Below are 19,229 nucleotides of genomic sequence, written 5' to 3'. Positions count from 1 at the left end.
AACTTACACACACCCTCCCATATACTTTGAATAATACTAGATAACTTTTAATACCTAACACAAGGTAAATGCTATGTAACTAGTTGTTATACTGTACTGTTTAGGTAATATTTACAGGAAAGCCTGTACATGTTCAGTACAGACACAACTATCCTGTTTAAAAAAAAAAATTTCTATTTATAGTTGGCTGAATCTACAGATGCAGAAACCACAAATATTGTGAGCTGAATGTAGGAAGAGCTGAATGCAGTAACTTATCTAGCTTGTGAGGAAAATTTAAAGTTCAAATTTATAAAACTTCTGAATTTTAATACACATTTAAAAGATTCTAAATAATTGCCTTTAAATATATGTTGAAAACAATTCTGTGCATGTTTATTTCATGTAATGTTAACAATTCTCTAAGATTTCATTACAGGGATATCTTGTATTATTGCACTTCTCTTTGTTGTGCTTCACAGATAATTGCAATTTTTATAAATTGAAGATTTGTGGCAACCCTGCATTGAACAAGTCTGTTGGTACCACTTTTTCCAGCAGCATGTGATCACCATGTCTCTGTGTCACATTTTAGTAATACTTGTATTATTTCAAACTTTTAAATTATTACTCTGTCTGTTATGGCGATCTATGATCCCTGATCTTTGATGTGATAATTGTAACTATTTTGGGGCACGTGAGCTGCACCTATGTAAGATGGCAAACTTAACGTGAGTTTTCTGACTGTATCCTCGTCAGGTTGTTTCCTCATCTTTTTACTTCTTCTCAAGCCTCCCTATTTCTTGGGATACAACAGTGAAATTAGGCCAATTAATAACCCTACAATGACCTGTAAGTGTTCAAGGAAAAGGAAGAGTTGCATTTCTCTCACTTTCAATCAAAAACTATAAATAATTAAGCTTAGTGAGGAAGGCACGTTGAAAACCAAGACAGGCCAAAAGCTAGGCCTCTTGTGCCAGTAAGCCAAGTTGTGAATGCACAGGATAAGTTCTTGAAGGAAACGAAAAGTGCTACTCCAAAGAGCAAACAAATGAAAAGTACATCATGGCAGGTGCCTGTAATCCCAGCTACATGGGAGGCTGAGGCAGGAGAATCGCTTGAACCCGGGAGGCAGAGGTTGCAGTGAGCCGAGATCACGCCATTGCACTTCAGCCTGGGCAACAAGAGCAAGACTCTGTCTCAGAAAAAAAAAAAAGAGAGAGAAAGAAGAAAATACACAAGCCTTATTGATGATATCAAGAAAGTTTTTAGCTGTCTGGATAGGTCAAATCAGCTACAAGATTCCCTTAAGCCAAAGCCTAATCTAGAGCAAGGCCCTAACTGTCCTCAATTCTATAAAGGCTGAGCAAGGTGAGGAAGCTGCAGAAGAAAAGTCTGAAGCTAGCAGGGGCTAGTTCATGAGGTTTAAGAAAAGACGTTATCGCGGCCGGACGCGGTGGCTCAAGCCTGTAATCCCAGCACTTTGGGAGGCCGAGACGGGCGGATCACGAGGTCAGGAGATCAAGACCATCCTGGTGAACACGGTGAAACCCCGTCTCTACTAAAAAATACAAAAAACTAGCCGGGCGAGGTGGCAGGCGCCTGTAGTCCCAGCTGCTTGGGAGGCTGAGGCAGGAGAATGGCGTAAAGCCAGGAGGCAGAGCTTGCAGTGAGCTGAGATCCGGCCACTGCACTCCAGCCTGGGTGACAGAGCGAGACTCCGTCTCAAAAAAAAAAAAAAAAAAAAAGATGTTATCACCATAACCTACAAGTACAAGGTGAAGCAGCAAGTGCTGATGTAGAAGCTGTAGCAAGTTATCTAGATCTAGCTAAGATCACTGATGAAGGTGGCTACACTGACCAACAGATTTTCAATATAGACAAAACAGCCTTTTTATTTTTATTTTTATTTTTTACAGAGACAAGGTCTGGGTCTGTCGCCAAGGCTGGAGTGCAGTGGTGTGTTCACAGCTCACTGCAGTTTCCAATCACTGGGCTCCAGCGATCCTCCTATCCCAGCCTCCCATGTAGCTGAGACTACAGATATGCACCACCACACACAGCTAATTTTTAGTAGAGACGGAGGTCTCATTTTATTGCCCTGGCTGGTCTCAAACTCCTGGCCTCAGCAATCCTCCCACCTCAGCCTCCCAAAGTGCTGGGATTACAGACATCAGCTACTCTGCCCAGCCTGAAACAGCCTTCTACTTGAAGACGTCATGTAGGACTTTCATGGCTAAAGATAAAAAGTCAATGCTTGGCTTCAAGGCTTCAAAGTACAAGTTGATTTTCTTGTCAGAGGCTAAGGTAATTGGTTCACATAAAAGTCAACTGAAGATTTCCCTTGTGTGTACTATTGTTTACTAAACCCTTTCATGACAAACCCTGTAAAATCCAAACTTCAGCTCAATGTATGAAAATTATTTCAAACATTTTGTTATTAATATTTAAGTGATGTTATTTAATCCTTCACACAGACGTAAGTTTGAAATTTAAAAGCCATATAAACAATTCACAAAGAGCTAAAAGTAGATTTGCTTAGCATTCGCTCTCAACTGAATAACAATGATTTCTAAATTATATTATATTCTAAGGACAATGATACTTACCAATAAACCTATTGAAGTTAAACTAATATTGAGTTCTTGGTTATGGAGACCAAAGCTACCTGCAACATCTACAACTATTTGCAGGCAAGTACAAGGCATTGTTGGTAGAAAATCTGTCACAACCAACTGAAGACACTGGAATGCAGTTCGTATCAAGGATTCTCTGAAAGCGAAATGTATACAGATGCACTTATTTTATTTATTTATTTATTTTTGAGACAGGGTCTCACTCTGTCACTCAGGTTGGAGTCCAGGGGTGCGATCATGCCTCACTCTCAACCTCCCCGGATCACGTGATCCTCCCACCTCAGCTTCCCCAGTAGCTGGGACTACAGGTGCAGACCCCATGCCTCTTTTTTTTTTTTTTGGTGGAGACAGGGTCCCACTATGTTGCCTCGGCTGGTCTCAATTTCCTGGGATCAAGAGATCCTCCTGCCTTAGCCTCCCAAAGTGCTACAATTATAGGCACGAGCTACCACACCCAGCCTTACTTATGCATTTAAAAGAAATGTGTAAAAATACATATCTCACAATAATTTGAAGTACAATTTTATTTTATAATTTAAACAAGAAACTCCTAATATCGATCATAAAGTATTCTAACATTTACATAAATGTAAAAAAGATATGCTTACTTAAACAAATTAACAAAAACAAAGAAAAAAGCTTACAGGCAATAAGAAATAAAAACAAATTAAAAAATAAAGTATTAATATCATATTACTTCTATTTGTATTTCATAGCAACTAACCAAAGAAAACTTAGACAATAAATGAGAATGGGAAGTTAGTTACAGTTATTTTTCTCCTCACTGTATCCCTGATATCTTGCACAGTGCCCAGTACATGTAAATACACACAATTTACTGAAAAAGAGTTCCTCATTCTTTTATATCCATACTACATCTTATTTAAATATTCAAAGAAATATAAAAATCCACATCCAGTCTGTGAGAAAAGAGTAAATTTTGAATTTCAAATAAATATAATAAGAAGTATTTCATTTTGGAGAAAAATCCTGGTGGTAAAAAATAATAATAATAAAATGATAAGTAAAATTGCTAATACTCTGAGCGTTTACTTTGTCACATACTTTCTAAGTGTTTTATACCCATTAATTCATTATATCATTATTACAATGCCCTGTTTAACACAACACATTACAGGTTGGGAGAAGACACTTAAGCTTGATTTAAGCTGATCTCTTTTCAATTTAATCATCTCAGTATTTTGTAGTATTTAAAGAATTTTATTACTATAAAATTAATGTTCCGTAATATTCTCAAGCATCTTGGTCATCTGTAACTTCTGAACTAGTCATCAAAACAAGACATTGTGTTACTGTAGAATTACAGAAAAAATCTATCCAATGTCTGTCTGCTGAATCCCTCCACTGCAATCTCCTGCCCCAAAAGTTAAACAATCCATATGTCCCCTCCAAATTTGCTCTTCCTTGTGTATTCCCTATTTAGTTAATGATACTACCATTCCCCACTAAACTGCCTAAGTCAGAAATCTAGAAGTCATTCCTGATTGCTATTTTCCCCTATGCCCCTCTACAGTCAATCCGTTAAGAAGCTCAAATCCATCTCTTTTTTCTAGTGAGCACTTGTAGGCATTCTCATTTCCCACCTTCCCTTCCATTCTACTGTCACAGTGATATCTATCAAATTCATGTGATTATGTCATTCCTCTATTTAAAATCCCAAAATGTCTCCCAAATGTATTCTGGATAAATTCAAATCATTTATATAAGTATATAAGATCTCCTTCATAATTTTGGCTCTGTCCTCCTCCTGCTGAAGGTTTCTTCTTTTGTGGCATAACAAACTACAGTCACGTATTGCTTACTGACGAGGATATGTTCTGAGAAATGTGTCATTAGGCGATTCTGTCGCTATATGAACATCACAGAGTGTACTGACACAAACCTAGATGATACAACCTACTACACACCTGGGCTATATAGTATAGCTTATTGCTCGTGGGCTACAAACCTGTACAGCTTGCTACTGTCCTGAATACTGTAAGCAACTGTAACACAATATAAGTATTTATGTACTGAAACATATCTAAACATAGAAAAGGTACAGTAAAAACAGAGTATTAAAATCTTATGGGACCTCCATCATATATGTGGTCTGTTGTTAACTGAAATGTTAGGCAGTATATAACTATACTTTCTCACTAGGATTCTATGTCTAGGGCGGAAGCTATTTACCTGTGTAATCAGAATAACTATCACGCATAGTATCTGAAATACACTACGTATAGAATAAATGTTTAATAAATTTAAAAGTAATGAAAAAGTTACTTTAAAGCAATTTCTGACTGCCTAATATACATAGGGAGGTCAAGCCCTAAATGCTATTTCACATCTTATCAAATAATTTATTTATTTTAAGAAAACACAACAACTCAATCTTTAGATGTGTTATAAAATTTGTTAGATTGTTTCATGTATCTTATAAGTAAGAATCTTGTATTCTTGCATGAATGTCAAATAAAGAGCAATTTTTCCATCTTTCCAAACCAAAGGTGATCCCTAAAAATTGCCTGTAGCCACTTAGGGGTAGAGTTAAGAAAAACTATTATAGAGCTTAGCTTTAAGCAGGAAGCGCATACATGAAAAAAAATAACCATTATTTCAAGATTTTAGGATGGAGTCCTTTTCCACCTCTATCACTTTTTGATGTTAATTTTATTTTATATATATTTTATTTTTCATACATATTTTTTCTTAAATAATTTTAAATACTTACCCTTGATCATTTCTGATTGCTCCCATGACTCCAAGCACTAATGGCCATCCAGGCCCAAGACTGTCTCCCTGACTCTGCAGAATCTGCAACACACATTCTAACTGCTTGAGTCGAATATCTGGATGATTAATATTGGACATCTCCTTTAACGGGTTCAATAAAAGCAACTGCAGCCTCTGAAAAGGGGGCAAGAAACTAATTAGGAAGAGAAGTCCAAAAAGACAAGAAGGCTTTGCTGTTGCTTTTTAAGTTTAAATTCATCTCCATTCAGACTACTATGGGAAATAGAAATTTTTATGTTGTATTCATTTTTTTTTGAAACGGAGTCTCGTTCTGTCACCCAGGAGGCTGGAGCGCAGTGGCGCAATCTTGGCTCACTGCAACTTCAGCCTCCTTGGTTCAAGTGATCCTCCTGCGTCAGCCTCCTGAGTAGCTGGGATTACAGGCACGCACCACCATGCCCAGCTAATTTTTGTATTTTTAGTAGAGACAGGGTTTCACCATGTTGGCCAGCCTGGTCTTGAACTCCTGACCTCAGGTGATCTACACACCTTGGCCTCCCAAGGTGCTGGGATTAACAGGTGTGAGCCACCATGCCCGTTTGGAATTTTTCTACTAAAATAAACATCAAATATCATTTATCTAACAGTAACTATTAAAGGCAAATCTATATTTTCAAATAAGAGAAAAAAATCAACTTTCAAGAAGTTAGATTTTAGGTAAATGGGAAGTTATCTTACTTTAAAAGATACTCATTATAGACCCCATAAATAATAGAAATAAATGTCACTAAAGGAAATATATCTCCACCTATATTTGGAGAGAGGGAATCAATTCCCAATTTCTAAAATGACCTTTCATTTACTTTATTAATGTATATCATATGTATTTAAATGTAAAATTCTCAAGTGTGATGTAGTAATAGAAGCTATAATACTTATAAAAAATGAATAAATATAGCAGGAATTAACAAAGATGACATAAAACCACGAAATTTGTTAGAGAGTTAAAAAAAGCCCTCTGTCTATCCCTTTCAGCATCTGAAAACCCTTCATTCTTAACTTTCTTCTCTCTAGGGGATTCTTTTATTTGGTTCATTCACTGAATAAACATTTCTAATCTTTCACTATGTACTAGGTATTAAGCTGGACGTTGAGGATATCAAAATAAATGGAAAAGGGTGTTATTTTTTCAAAAGAAATTCAAATTGTTGCAGAAGAACATATGAAATAATATCTTTTCTGTCTTGTTCATCATCTTATTCCAGGAGATATATTCAATAATTATGTGTTAGCTCAATTTCTGGAATACAATTACAATACAATAAGATGATGAGGGCAATTGGAATGGTTATTAAATGCCTCATTCTGTGCTTGCTTCGGTAGTACATATACTAAAATTGAAATGATACAGAGATTAGCACAGACCCCGTGCAAGGATGACATGCAAATTCATGATGTACTCTATATTTTTATTTAAAAAGTTAAAAAATAAATAAATACCTCATTCCTACTCAGTCCTGAAACAATAAAACTTTGGTAGACTTTTATAAAAGTGGGTACAAATAATAAAGAGAGTCAGGACAAAGAATTCATGATAAAAGTAAACTGTGGAAGTAAAAAATAATTTAAAATTATTTTAAAATAAAAATCTATTTCATTGTGCTTGTTTCCTCTGCCACTTATTTTCTCTCCATGTAAGGGTAGGGAGAAGAAAAAAAAATCCAGAGACAGGTAAAGACCAAAGCAAAAGAGGCTCCAAAACAACACTTTAGCACTGCATGAAGAGGAAAACTTATGACTGTGAGACCAATTCCAGGTAATTTAATTCAGTTTAGTGTCATTCACAAGATGTTTAAAATTTTTTATGAAAACAGCCCTAAAAATCTCTTATCTTTTGTAAAAGGTTCAGAGTCCACAAATAAAATAGAATATTAAGTTAAAAACCCTACTCTTAGAATATGATCTACTTGATAAATTAAGAAAAAAATCACATGTGGAGGAGGATAATTTTATATTGAGTATTCTTTTTAAAAAGTAAGGTTTTTATTACCTGGTTTTGTGAGAGTGGAGGATCATGGTTAAATGTTAATCCTGCTTTAATAAGGGAAGTTAAAGCTTCTGCTCCCCATTCTCTCATTCGAGAGTTTGGATGCTGGCAGACCTGAAGGTATATAAAATTAAGTTTAATTTGTATACTTAAGCTATGAATCACACATCAATTTTACATTTTAAAAGTTATATCAAATGTTCAATAAGGGTTGGAAGAAAAATTACACCCAAAATGTAAGTTAGCTTACCTTCTGAATAAGGGCAAGAGCAAGCAATAGAGAGACAGAAGAAAAAAGATGAAACTAAAACAATTCACAGAAAAGAAAGGATTTCATAGCAGTAAATTATATATCAGGGTAAACAAAAGAAGCAAGCTAATACCAAGGTTCTTAATTAAGTTTACCCTCATTAATCAAATAATATGTCACAGAGTTGCCCTTTGATGAGACCATCCATTAAAGAAGTCATCTGCGTATAGCCTTTAATCATTCATAAAAGTAATTCCAATAAAATGGGGGGAAAGCTCATGTACATCTGTTTTTCTTATTTATTATTATTATTTTTGAGACACGGTCTCTCACTTTGTTACCCAGCCTAGAACGCAGTGGCGCAATCACAGCTCACTGCGGCATCAACTTTCTGGGTTCAAGGAATTCTCTCCATTCAGCCTCCCAAGTAGTTAGAACCATAAGCATATACCACCAAGCCTGGATAAGTTTTTAAATTTTTTGTAGAAATGGTGTCTCCCTGTATTGCCCAGGCCGGTCTTGAACTCCTGGGCTTAAGCAATCCTCCCACCTCAGCCTCCCAAAGTGCTGGGATTATAGGTGTGAGCTACTGCAGCCAGCCTGTTTTTCTTACTAAGAATAATATCTTTCCTAGGTTTCGAAATAACACAAAAGAACTATGGTAACCTAAACCTAAACTGTACGTAAACACATGTACTGGCAGAAGTAGCTTGTTTTTAAGCAGGAACTATTTATTAAGAATTACCTCAGTCTGAATGTAAGACAATGTAAATCCAGGTAAAATTCTCCAGGACTATCTATAGTTAGTGTTAACAAACAGGTTTTTCCCTTCACAGAAAGCTCTCTCATAATCAAGGCTAGGCGCATTGGCTCATGCCTGTAATCCACACACTTTGGGAGACCAAGGCGGGTGGATCACCTGAGGTCAGGAGTTCCAAGACCAGCCTGGCTAATATGGTAAAATCCTGTCTCTACCGAAAATACAAAAATAAGCCAGGTGTGGTGGTGCGTGCCTGTAATCCCAGCTACTCGGGAGGCTGAGGCAGGAGAATTGCTTGAACCTGGGAGGCAGAGGTTGCAGTGAGATCTCACCACTGCACTCCAGCCTGGGTGATGGAGTTAGACTCCATCCCAAAAAGGAAAAAAAAAAAAAAAGCTATCTCATGACGATAGCAAAGGCTATAAATGAGTGCTGTTTACTATTAACTGTATGCCTCAACTGCCTTGAAGTTTCAGAACTACCTGAAACTGAGGTGGATCAAGAGACTGTATAATAAAAGAAAGGGGTCTCAAGCTAACAGCTGATTTCACAGATATTTCTCACTTTAAAATGTCACCATTTTCAGCCAATAAAAGCAACCAATTCCTTCATCAAATAAATTACAAAACAACTTTAGTCCTTGATAAAACGTACAAACATAAGTATGTACACGGTCAGGAAACGGGGAAAAAAGTTAATGCTGATTTTTCAAATGGCTATCTAGAATCATTAGTTCAGTGTGCAAATGTTTATTAAAAAATTAAATGTACTTAAGAAAGAGAATTTACCTCAAGTAGGTGGCCAGTCAGAGGTCTCCACAGAATTTCTATTCGGTGCATATTAACTAAACCAGTTTCCAACAATTTGGCAACAGCAAAAAGAGATGGTTCCTAAGGAGAAAATACATTGTATTTTGATAGTATAAAGAGAATTCTGAGCAATTAGACTATGAATAAAACTAAGAATACTCTGAAAAGCATGATTGAAATTAAAATGAGTGGTTAGTATAAAGTTAACAATAAATACAACAAAACCTCAGTTATCAAAGACAAGCCTTCCTTCCAACCTTAAGTATCCAAAATAGCTCCTAATTAGAAAATTTGGTTAGGAAAAAAATGCTTTAATAGGGAAGGGATGAAAATCCAAAAATTATACTAGATTACATAGAATGGCTAGTCTTCCGACCAGAAGGAAAGAAGGATTCTTATCAGCAGTCTTAAAATGACCAGGTTTTATGTGCGAATGTCAAGAAGTAGGGAAAAAGAGACAACAGAGATAAAAGGAAAGGAAAATGAAATCAAGAGTATAGCAGAGATCAGGGCTGTCAGTCCAGAACAGGAGAGGACACGAAGACAAAACAGTTTTCTATAGTCCCTGACATATCAATAATCAGAAAGGGAACCAGGGTACATTATACATGGCTAAATTAGAGCACTTGGTCCATGTGTCACAAGAATGGTTTCAGAAAAGATCAAAGGGCAGTTATCTCTAATCCAATATTAATGAAGGTGATAAACATGTTTAAATGCAAATTCAGCTGATGAAAGCCTAGTATTTTTGGGTGGATGGCTGTGGTATTTCAAACAGAGACATTGTATTAGAAAAAAGACAAGACAACTGAATAAAAAAGCCAATTAGGAGAATAATTTTTAAAGAAAAAGATTTTTTATGAATCTATATTCTTAACATTTTTACAGTGCTGATAAAAATCTAACAGGGAAATGTGTGATAATATCTTCCTTTCTAGCAGAAGCCAGTGAACCAAGTGTACTGGGGTTTTAAGAAAATATGGTCAGGTTGACCCTTCCTGCAAGTGCTAATGTGGCAGGCACCCTAAAAATTTTGGTAGTAGAAAAAATCATGATTCTAGGGAGAGTATGGTATAGTAGTTAAGATGATGTCTATGAGGTTTTAACTGGGATCTCATCTCAACTCTACTACTTAATAGCTACATAACCGTGGGTAACCTATGTACCTCTTCTGAATGTTTTTATTTTTTAAACCTAAAAAATGAAGATGATAATAATATAGAAAACTATCTAATATTAGAAAGTGCCTGGCATATAAGTTGCCCCACAATGTTGCCTAATATTACTTCTTTATTCCTCTTTTTCCTCTTACTTATTTTAATTAGGACATACTCAGGAATCATGTAAAAGAGTATGTATAGGTGTCCAAAGCTCACACCTGAAGATTCTTATTCAAAAACCTAGAATGTGGTCCTTGCATTTGCATTTTTAAAAAAACTACATAACTGTTTCTGATGCACACCAAAATTCAGCAAAGTATTTAAGAACAGAGCTTTGGAATGAGACATACGTGGGTTCAAATCCAAGCTCTTCCAATAAGTACGTACGTACATCAGGCAAGTCACTTAAGCTATTTTTCATATTTTCATCTGTAAAAAGGGTGTATTACCACTAAATCTCACAGAGTTGCTTTAAATGATAAAATAAGTTAGTGCTTGGCATATAGTAAACAGTGAACAACAGCTGCTTTAATATTTTTGTTGTTGTTATACTGTGCTTGCCAATGTAACTATGAAAGTATAATCTTCTTCTAAGAAAGAATTTGCAAGTTTCTTTTTTTTATTATTTTATTTTATTTTATTTTTTTGAGACAGAGTTTCACTCTGTTGCCCAGGCTGGAGTGCAATGGCACAATCTTGGCTCACAGCAACCTCCACCTCCCGGGTTCAAGTGATTCTTGTGTCTCAGCCATGAGAACAGCTGGGATTATAGGTGTGCACCACCATGCCAAGCTAATTTTTGTACTTTTAGTAGAGAAGGGGTTCCCCATGTTGGCCAGGCTGGTCACAAATTCCTGGCCTCAAGTGATGCACCCACCTCAGCCTCTCAAAGTGCTGGGATTAAAGGCGTGAGCCACCACGCCTGGCCTCCAGGCTTTATCTTAAGTTACTTCCTCAACACATTGGTACAAATTCCTGAAATGAGGATCAAAAACGAGATGCTAACCACTTTAAAGCCACACCTAAAGAACACTGATATATACATGTTTAATCCCTAGAATATTTAACTCACTCAGAACAGCCGATTTAGATGATTTAGTATTTTTTCAATACTATAGAAATTTTCCCACTAATTTTAATATCTGTACATTTATGATAATTTTTGTAGATGGCACAACTGAATAAACTTCGTACAGCCTCCATCTAAAAATATAAGGCTTATGTTGAATACTTTTCTAAAATTTATACTTGAATATTTTTATAAAGTTTTCATTTCTGTTCCATATTTACTTCACTTTACAAAATTAAATCCTAAAATGGAGACATGTAAATCCATTTTCAAAGAAATTATCTCCATTTTACTCAGCGTATCCATTTTCTCAACAATCGTTCTTTCCAAGCCTTCCTTAAAAATCATATCTGTTCCTACCACTCTCTGAAATTGCACTATTCAAGGTTAAAAATAAACGATCAATCATCCTATCTCCTATTTTCTTATAGGTAATGATTTCTTACAATATTTTTCTTTTGATTTACATTAAACTGCCCTTTCCTACCTAAATCCTACCAATCTTTCAATATACATCTCCAATCACACTAGTTCATCTTGATTAATCTTAGTTCATCTTAATAAAAATATATACCAATAACATCTTATGTAACAAGAAACTAAAAATTAAGAGAATAAGTCTCATGTCATTTAATATCTATATTATTTATTGAGACTCTCATACCATTGTAACTGTCACTTAACTATGAACCAAGTAGTTTATATGCTCTTTGAAAGTAGAAACCTCATATTTCTTAATATCTCTGAGCAGAGTGCCATGTACACAGTAAGCCTACTGTGCTTGTTGAATAGATACATAAATTCTGAAAACATTACCATATAAGCTTGCTTCGATTTCATAAAGATACTTTATTAAAAATACTATAGTTTTGTGTTAAGAATTAATCTCAAATATGTAAAATTATTAAAGGCATTAAGAAATTAATTACTTCATTATATATTATTCTTGCCTTGATTTGGAGCAAACTATAATACATATTTTCTTTTCTTCTTTTTTTTTTTTTTTTTGAGACAGAGTCTTGCTCCATCACCAGGCTGGAGTGCAGTGGCACGATCTCGTCTCACGGCAACCTCCGTCTCCCGGGTTCAACTGAGCATGTCCAGCTAGTTTTTGTATTTTTAGTAGAGACGGGGTTTCACCATGTTGGCCAGACTGGTCTCGAACTCCTAACCTCAAGTGATCCGCCCACCTCAGCCTCCTGCAGTGCTGGGATTACAGGCGTGAGCCACCACGCCCAGCCATAATACATATTTTCAAACACCCGCATGTTTATATAATTATCTAGCTATGTACTATAATATATGAAACTATGCTCTAATGAGACTTTCTTTACCAATCTTTAAATGAGTCACAAAAGTCAAGATGACAAGCCACAGTACACAGAATTACACTAAAGGACTAGGTGGATGGCTGGGCGCGGTGGCTCACGCCTCTAATCCCAGCACTTTGGGAGGCCGAGGCGGGCGGATCACGAGGTCAGGAGATCGAGACCATCCTGGCTAACATGGTGAAACCCCATCTCTACTGAAAATACAATAAAAAAATGAGCTGGGTGTGGTGGCGGGTGCCTGTAGTCCCAGCTACTTGGGAGGCTGAGGCAGGAGAATGGCGTGAACCCGGGAGGCGGAGCTTGCAGTGAGCCGAGTTGGCACCACTGAGCTCCAGCCTAGGCAACAGAGGAAGACTCCCTCTCCAAAAAAAGAGGACTAGGTAGACAACACAATTTTGAATGCTACAGTTAGATGTTAAACAAATTACAGCTTTTTAATCATATTTTGGGCTATTTCCACTGATTTGTAAATAGTCAAACTATATTTATTGATTTTAAAATGTGGAAAGCATTTTGTTTTAAATAATTATTTCTAAGATATAAATAAACCCAACTGTTCCTGTGCTTTCCAAGTATAACATAAAGTGATATTTTTAGTAGTACAGAAAGAAATGTTCTTGAATGTTAATATTCAAAAGTACTGTTTTATTCATTTAATCAATGAACAAATAAAAATTTAAAATTTCAAGATAAGGAGAATCATTGCCTTTAGAAAGAAATGATTAGCTCCTTACTTTCCATCCCAATGAAGGCAAGGGAAACTGAGACAAACATCCTTTAATTTAAATCTTATATTACCCCAATCATAAATTGTAATTACAAGTATTATCACAACATTTTATATAAATTATAAAACTATTACATTATTTTATAAAAATATTTTTTTAGATGTTCAATATATAAGAGAAATGAACACAACCTAAAATCATATGACATATTTAGACATCCCACAAGCCAAATCATGTCCTTTTTACTCCTCCTTCAACAAATAAAACCGTAAGTGGTAAAAACCCAACAGAGTATGGTTAGCATACAAGCTGAGTGTTAGTCCTACTAGTGAAACACTAAGATCAAAATGGATGCACATCTTATATAACTAATGTATCATATTTAAAACAGAAAGATAGAATATCACACCTTATTATTTCCATAGGCCATATCCATTGCTTCTAGAGACAAGGAGCAAAGCGCATTTATTAAATGATGCAGTGATACGTCATCAAGATACCTTAAAAGGAAATGAAGAAATAAGACATCTTGATCTAAAATATATAACTAATAACAATGTTTTTATCAATTAAAAAAACTGACTCTTACTGTGAGCTTTCAAACAATCTTGAAAGTATATTGGAAATCACTGGTAAATCTGTCATCACTGCTGTTGTTAGAACCTGAGAAGAATAAAATTAAATGTAATATATGACACTTTGGGATGCACTAATTGGGTAAGAAAGACTAGAGCTTACTGTACTGGGTCCTTCTACAGCTCTCCCAGGTTTCAAGGCACCGCCACTACTAGGCTTTAATCCCAGAATCCATACAAGATGCTGTAAAATTAAAAAAAAATCAAAACAAAGAAGTTTACAAAAGTATAAAAATTCTAATAACTAAAATTAAAATCAGTAGTAACTTCTAGTAACCAAAACTAAAATCTGTTGTAGGTTTTTAAAACCTAAAACTAAAATAACTAATTAACATTCGCATAAAATAATTAATTATATCATAGGCGGCAGAGCTTAGGCCATTATGAGAAGCATTCCACCACTTCCTACAATATGAGTCACATCTTTTTCCCTTTCTAATTTCACTTTTTTCATACTTACTATCTATTTCTAGGCCTGTCCAAAACATCAAGAGGCGTTGCTTAGTCTAACTGTTAGCAATTACATATAAAAACAACACTAATCTCTGACCCAGACACTATATAACATACCTGAAGAGTTGCCAAGACAAGTTGCCATGATGTTCCAAGAACAGCCCCATGGCAATGCGCCAAGTTAAGTAAAGTCCTCATACACTGGATATTTTTGGAAGTCAGCTATATTTTAAAAAGGATACATTTTCAAGAATTGTTATATATTCTTAAAAATTAAAAGCTTGTAAAGTAGCATTAATGTATTAAAAGATTTTTTTAAAGAAAAAATTAAGAAGAAGATTTGGAAGGTTTTATAAGGAACAATTCATTTGATTAAAAGTTGTATTATCATATTGGTTACAATAATGTCAATTGCATAAACTAGTTTCTTCTACTTTAAGAAAGAAGTTCTAGTAAAAGAAAGTAAATAAATGTGATGATACATTTTGGCAAACACAAAGACAGGTACAACAGATTTCCTTGTTAATAGCTAATTGATAACCAAGAAAAAAACAAGTACATTACCATTACTGTCCCTTGAGGCTGGACTGCTAAAGGCTGACCCACTGCCACAACTTGTTGGTGAGATTCACTTGATGGACTTATCATCATAACACTTTGGCCCTGAACAGAATATGCTAGAACACAAAGGAAAGCCTAAATAATTAAAATATATTTTTATATTGCATTTAAAATAATGTTATATTTAAAGTTTCATTAAACAAAGTTTAGCCATACACTTATTTAAATATCAGTAATACTTAATGTCTATATGCAAACATTTAAAAAACTCATGAGGGGCTGGGCACAGTGCCTCACACCTGTAATCCCAGTCATTTTGGGAGGCTGAGGCAGATAGATCACTTGAGGTCAGGAGTTCAAGACCAGCCTGGCCAATATAGTGAAGCCCTGACTCTTCTAAAAATACAAAAATTAGCCAGGTATGTTGATGCACTTCTGTAGTCTCAGCTACTCAGGAGGCTGAGGCAGGAGAATTGCTTGAATTCATGAGGCGATGGTTACAGTGAGCCAAGATCTGGGTCACTGCATTCCAGGGTGGGTGACAGAGCAAGACTCTGTCTCAAAAAAAACACGCACACACAGAAAAACTTCATGAGGTACAAAAACCAAGACAAGTTAAACAAATATTAAGTAACTTTCTATATAACATAAAATTATATAACTTTGGTAGATTTCTTCATAAGCAATACAAAACTAGAACACATTAAGTATTTTAAATATGTATCCCTGGTATGCTTTTTAAGTTAGAGACAATACATTTTCAGTTTGAAAACTGAATATTAGCCTGTAATACCAACTACTTGGGAGGCTGAGGCAAGACTGCTTTAGCCCAGTTCGAGATCAGCCTGGGCAATATAGTGAGACCCTGTCTCATTAAAAAACGTATAAACAAAAAACCCTAAATACTACACTGAAATTTATATTACATATAACAAACAAGTATTTTCAAAGAATTCAACAAGAAAATAAGTTTTCGAATGTGAGTTTAACCTAAGTGGTTGCAAACATTACTGTTCTACTAGTTCCATTAAAAAAAAAAATAACAATCACCATTTCAACGGTATCTCATACTTTACAAAGGACTTCCAGATTTATCTTATTTTACTCTCACAATTATTGTTTAAAATCAGTATTACAAGTTGAGTATCCCTTATCCAAAATGCTTAGGATCACAACTGTTTCAGATTTCAGATTTCTTCAGATTTTTGAATATTTATATTATATATACTGATGCATTTATTTGCATAATATATTTGTAAATACTTACATTTGCATTATATACCTATTCACATTATATATTTATTCAATGAGCATTTCCTTTGTCATGTTAGTGCTCAATAAGTTTTAGATTTTGGAGCATTTTAGATTCTAGATTTTTGGATATCCCAACCCCACCCTCCACCCCCAACCCATATTTTTAAAGAGCTCTCGGGGACATTAATTTCCCCAAGGTCACAGAGTCAGTATGTGAAAAAGCAGAGACTTAAACTCAGATGTCTATAATCTGTCTATACCATATCATCCCACTACATAGAGATAATTTTGAGTAAGCCTGTCTTACATTTGTTGGAAAGTGTAGCTGCAGTGGTGGTATTCAATACAGTAAGAGCATAATGGGGAGGCAGGGAACCTTTGCATATTGCAGTTATAAAGGCATCTCTTGAAGTTACAAGGCCCAGTCTTCCACAAAGAGCAGCCATAGTCAGTTCAGCTTTTAAAATATTCTCAGTGGCAGCTTCATCTGTGCTGAAAAGAAAGTATTTTATTTAATCTGATTAATTTATTTTTAATTACATTGTAAAGCATGATGTGGAATTAAGTATTCAGTGAAGTTTTAAGAAAATCTATACAAAAATGTTGTCAAAATAATACCAATATACTTAAGAAGGAATTTTAATCTATTAACATAACCTGAAAAATTTGAACTAGGGAAAAGCAATGAATAATAATACACGTATTTATTACTGAAGAAAATGACCAAGAACATAAAGATTTAGCTTAAAATATCAAGCATTTTGAAATCAGTAAATTTTTAAATCCTAAAGAAAAACAACAAAGAAATTAAACATAATCATAATTGCAAAAGTAGTTGTAAGTCTTGAAATGAAAAAGGCATTCTGTAATTCTAAGACTGTATTTTCCATTAAAACATCATGACAATTCTGGTGGCTTGGGGCAGGGCAAGGACAGAATGAGGAAGGAGGATGAGAGAAAAAGAATAATGTTTCACACATATAAAAAAACTAATATTAGAAAATAATTCTAGGGACAAATGTAAGTAAACCATTTTAATGTGTTTTTCTGACTGACACAATTCAATATAAAACTTACAAAGACTTAATACCTGGCATCAAGAAGGAGTGAAAGTGCAGCAAGAAGACCACACCAACAGGCATTCACCATTTCTTCCCAAACAGCCCTACTAACTTAAAGGAAAAAAACATACAATATTTAATTTTAATTATAGATAGCACAATAGTTATTCATATGTCAAATTCTAAAATTTTCCTGGATAATATGTCAAACATTCCATTAACAACTTAATTATTAAGTACTAATATTCAGTATTTAAAAATCTACAAGAATGAAAACTCAGAAGCCATACTATAGTTTCAGACTTGAAGAAGTCTTAAAAATAAGTTGTTTTAAAATATCTGTCGTCAGATCTTTCTGTACACAAGTTAAATTTTATATATATATATATTTTTTTTTTTTTCTTTTTTCTTTTTTTTTTTTTTTGAGTTGGAGTCTTGTTCTGTTGCCCAGGCTAGAGTGCAGTGGCATGATCTCGGATCACTGCAACCTTCACCTCCTGGGTTCAAGAGATTTTGCTAGCTTAGCCTCCTGAGTAGCTGGGATTACAGGCACGTGCCACCACACCCGGCTAATTTTTGTATGTTTAGTAGAGACGGGGTTTTACCATGTTGGTCAGGCTGGTCTTGAACTTCTGACCTCGTGATCTGCCCCCTCGGCCTCCCAAAGTGCTGGGATTATAGGCGTGAACCACCACGCCCAGCCCTATTTTTTTTTTTTTTTTTTAGAGACAGGGGCTTGTTATGTTACTCAGACTGGACTCAAACTCCTGGGTTCAAGCAATCCTCCTGGGATTATAGGCACATGCCACTATGCCCAGCTGATATCCTTTCCTTTCCCTTCCCCTTCATCAACCCAAACTTTCTCAGCCTGTGTGACCAGTTGGAGTGAGGGCAGGGTGCAGTGTAACAAACTGGCTCAGCCAGAAGACTGATTATATACACCAAGAATCAAGCAAATAAGTAAATATACTGAGCAACATGTGAGCAGGTTCCACACTGTTGGAGAAGGGAATTACAAATACGGAAAGTTAAAAATAAACCTTGTGGTATTGAACTGGAACTGAAGAAACTAGTGTGATGTCATGGTAATTCAATATAGAGAAATAGACATTTTAGAAATGTAAAGAGATGTATGCTTGTGTGTGTATGTGGGTATGTATTTCCTATCCAAGTGGTGAAAAGCATACCTAGTATCCCTGTGTTCATTTCAATACTATTCTCCACTAAAAGGAACTAGGGCTTCCTGGAGAAATGACTGACACCTGGGTTAGATGAGAATCATCCGAGATCGGCCTGGAACATCTTGTTCTATCAAATAGTAAGGAAGTGCTCAGAGAATGTCAAAAGGGCATGGGACATGTCCAAAGGACACAGGGGCCATCTTGAAAGAGGTCCCATTGGCCATGTTGGGAACAACCTAAGCATCAAACCAAATAATAATAGTCAAAGACTGTAATCTGCTGAATAAAATAGGAATCCATGAATCTATACTAATATAAGTGAATAAATTTTCAAAAATAAAAAAATGCAGAAGGGAAAGCACTCTTTTGTAGTAGCAATCTGAAAGTATTTTTCCACAAAAAGTTATTAACTGTACACTGAAGAAACCAGACTGACATTGTATTAACCAACTGACAGAAGTGAGCATCTCCAATAATGACACAAATTGATACTGTAGTATGCTTCCTAATGTAGTGACACAGTAACTACAGCACAGCAACATTTCTGTGCCAGTCTTGTCAAAAATGAATAAACTGAAT

At 35.2% G+C, this 19,229-nt stretch overlaps 1 protein-coding gene and 1 non-coding gene across 7 annotated transcripts in view; one reads left to right on the top strand and one right to left on the bottom strand.

The window, feature by feature from the left end:
* Positions 1-19,229, bottom strand: part of MON2 (MON2 homolog, regulator of endosome-to-Golgi trafficking) — a 128,131-nt gene that overhangs the window by 42,484 nt on the left and 66,418 nt on the right. For 4 of the 6 annotated variants that reach the window (XM_021922555.2, XM_003906705.5, XM_009181118.4 and 1 more), the window contains 12 exons: positions 17,499-17,580; positions 16,716-16,900; positions 15,158-15,270; positions 14,711-14,815; positions 14,244-14,324; positions 14,095-14,168; positions 13,915-14,005; positions 9,197-9,298; positions 7,649-7,651; positions 7,402-7,512; positions 5,350-5,525; positions 2,589-2,751 (listed from right to left, as the gene is read on the bottom strand). In XM_021922555.2, coding sequence (XP_021778247.1) covers positions 2,589-2,751; positions 5,350-5,525; positions 7,402-7,512; positions 7,649-7,651; positions 9,197-9,298; positions 13,915-14,005; positions 14,095-14,168; positions 14,244-14,324; positions 14,711-14,815; positions 15,158-15,270; positions 16,716-16,900; positions 17,499-17,580 — 1,286 coding nt within the window. The remainder of the gene's footprint in view (positions 1-2,588; positions 2,752-5,349; positions 5,526-7,401; positions 7,513-7,648; positions 7,652-9,196; positions 9,299-13,914; positions 14,006-14,094; positions 14,169-14,243; positions 14,325-14,710; positions 14,816-15,157; positions 15,271-16,715; positions 16,901-17,498; positions 17,581-19,229) is intronic. The other 2 variants (XM_003906703.5, XM_003906704.5) reach the window with 1 other exon arrangement.
* On the top strand, positions 6,719-6,822 carry LOC116268988. The gene has a single exon (XR_004176314.1). It is a non-coding gene; the product is annotated as a U6 spliceosomal RNA (small nuclear RNA).

The sequence above is a fragment of the Papio anubis genome, chromosome 9, assembly GCF_008728515.1.
Source record: "Papio anubis isolate 15944 chromosome 9, Panubis1.0, whole genome shotgun sequence".
NCBI lineage: Eukaryota > Metazoa > Chordata > Mammalia > Primates > Cercopithecidae > Papio > Papio anubis.
Note: the sequence above shows the minus strand (reverse complement) of the source record. Positions and strands in the feature narration are given on the sequence as shown.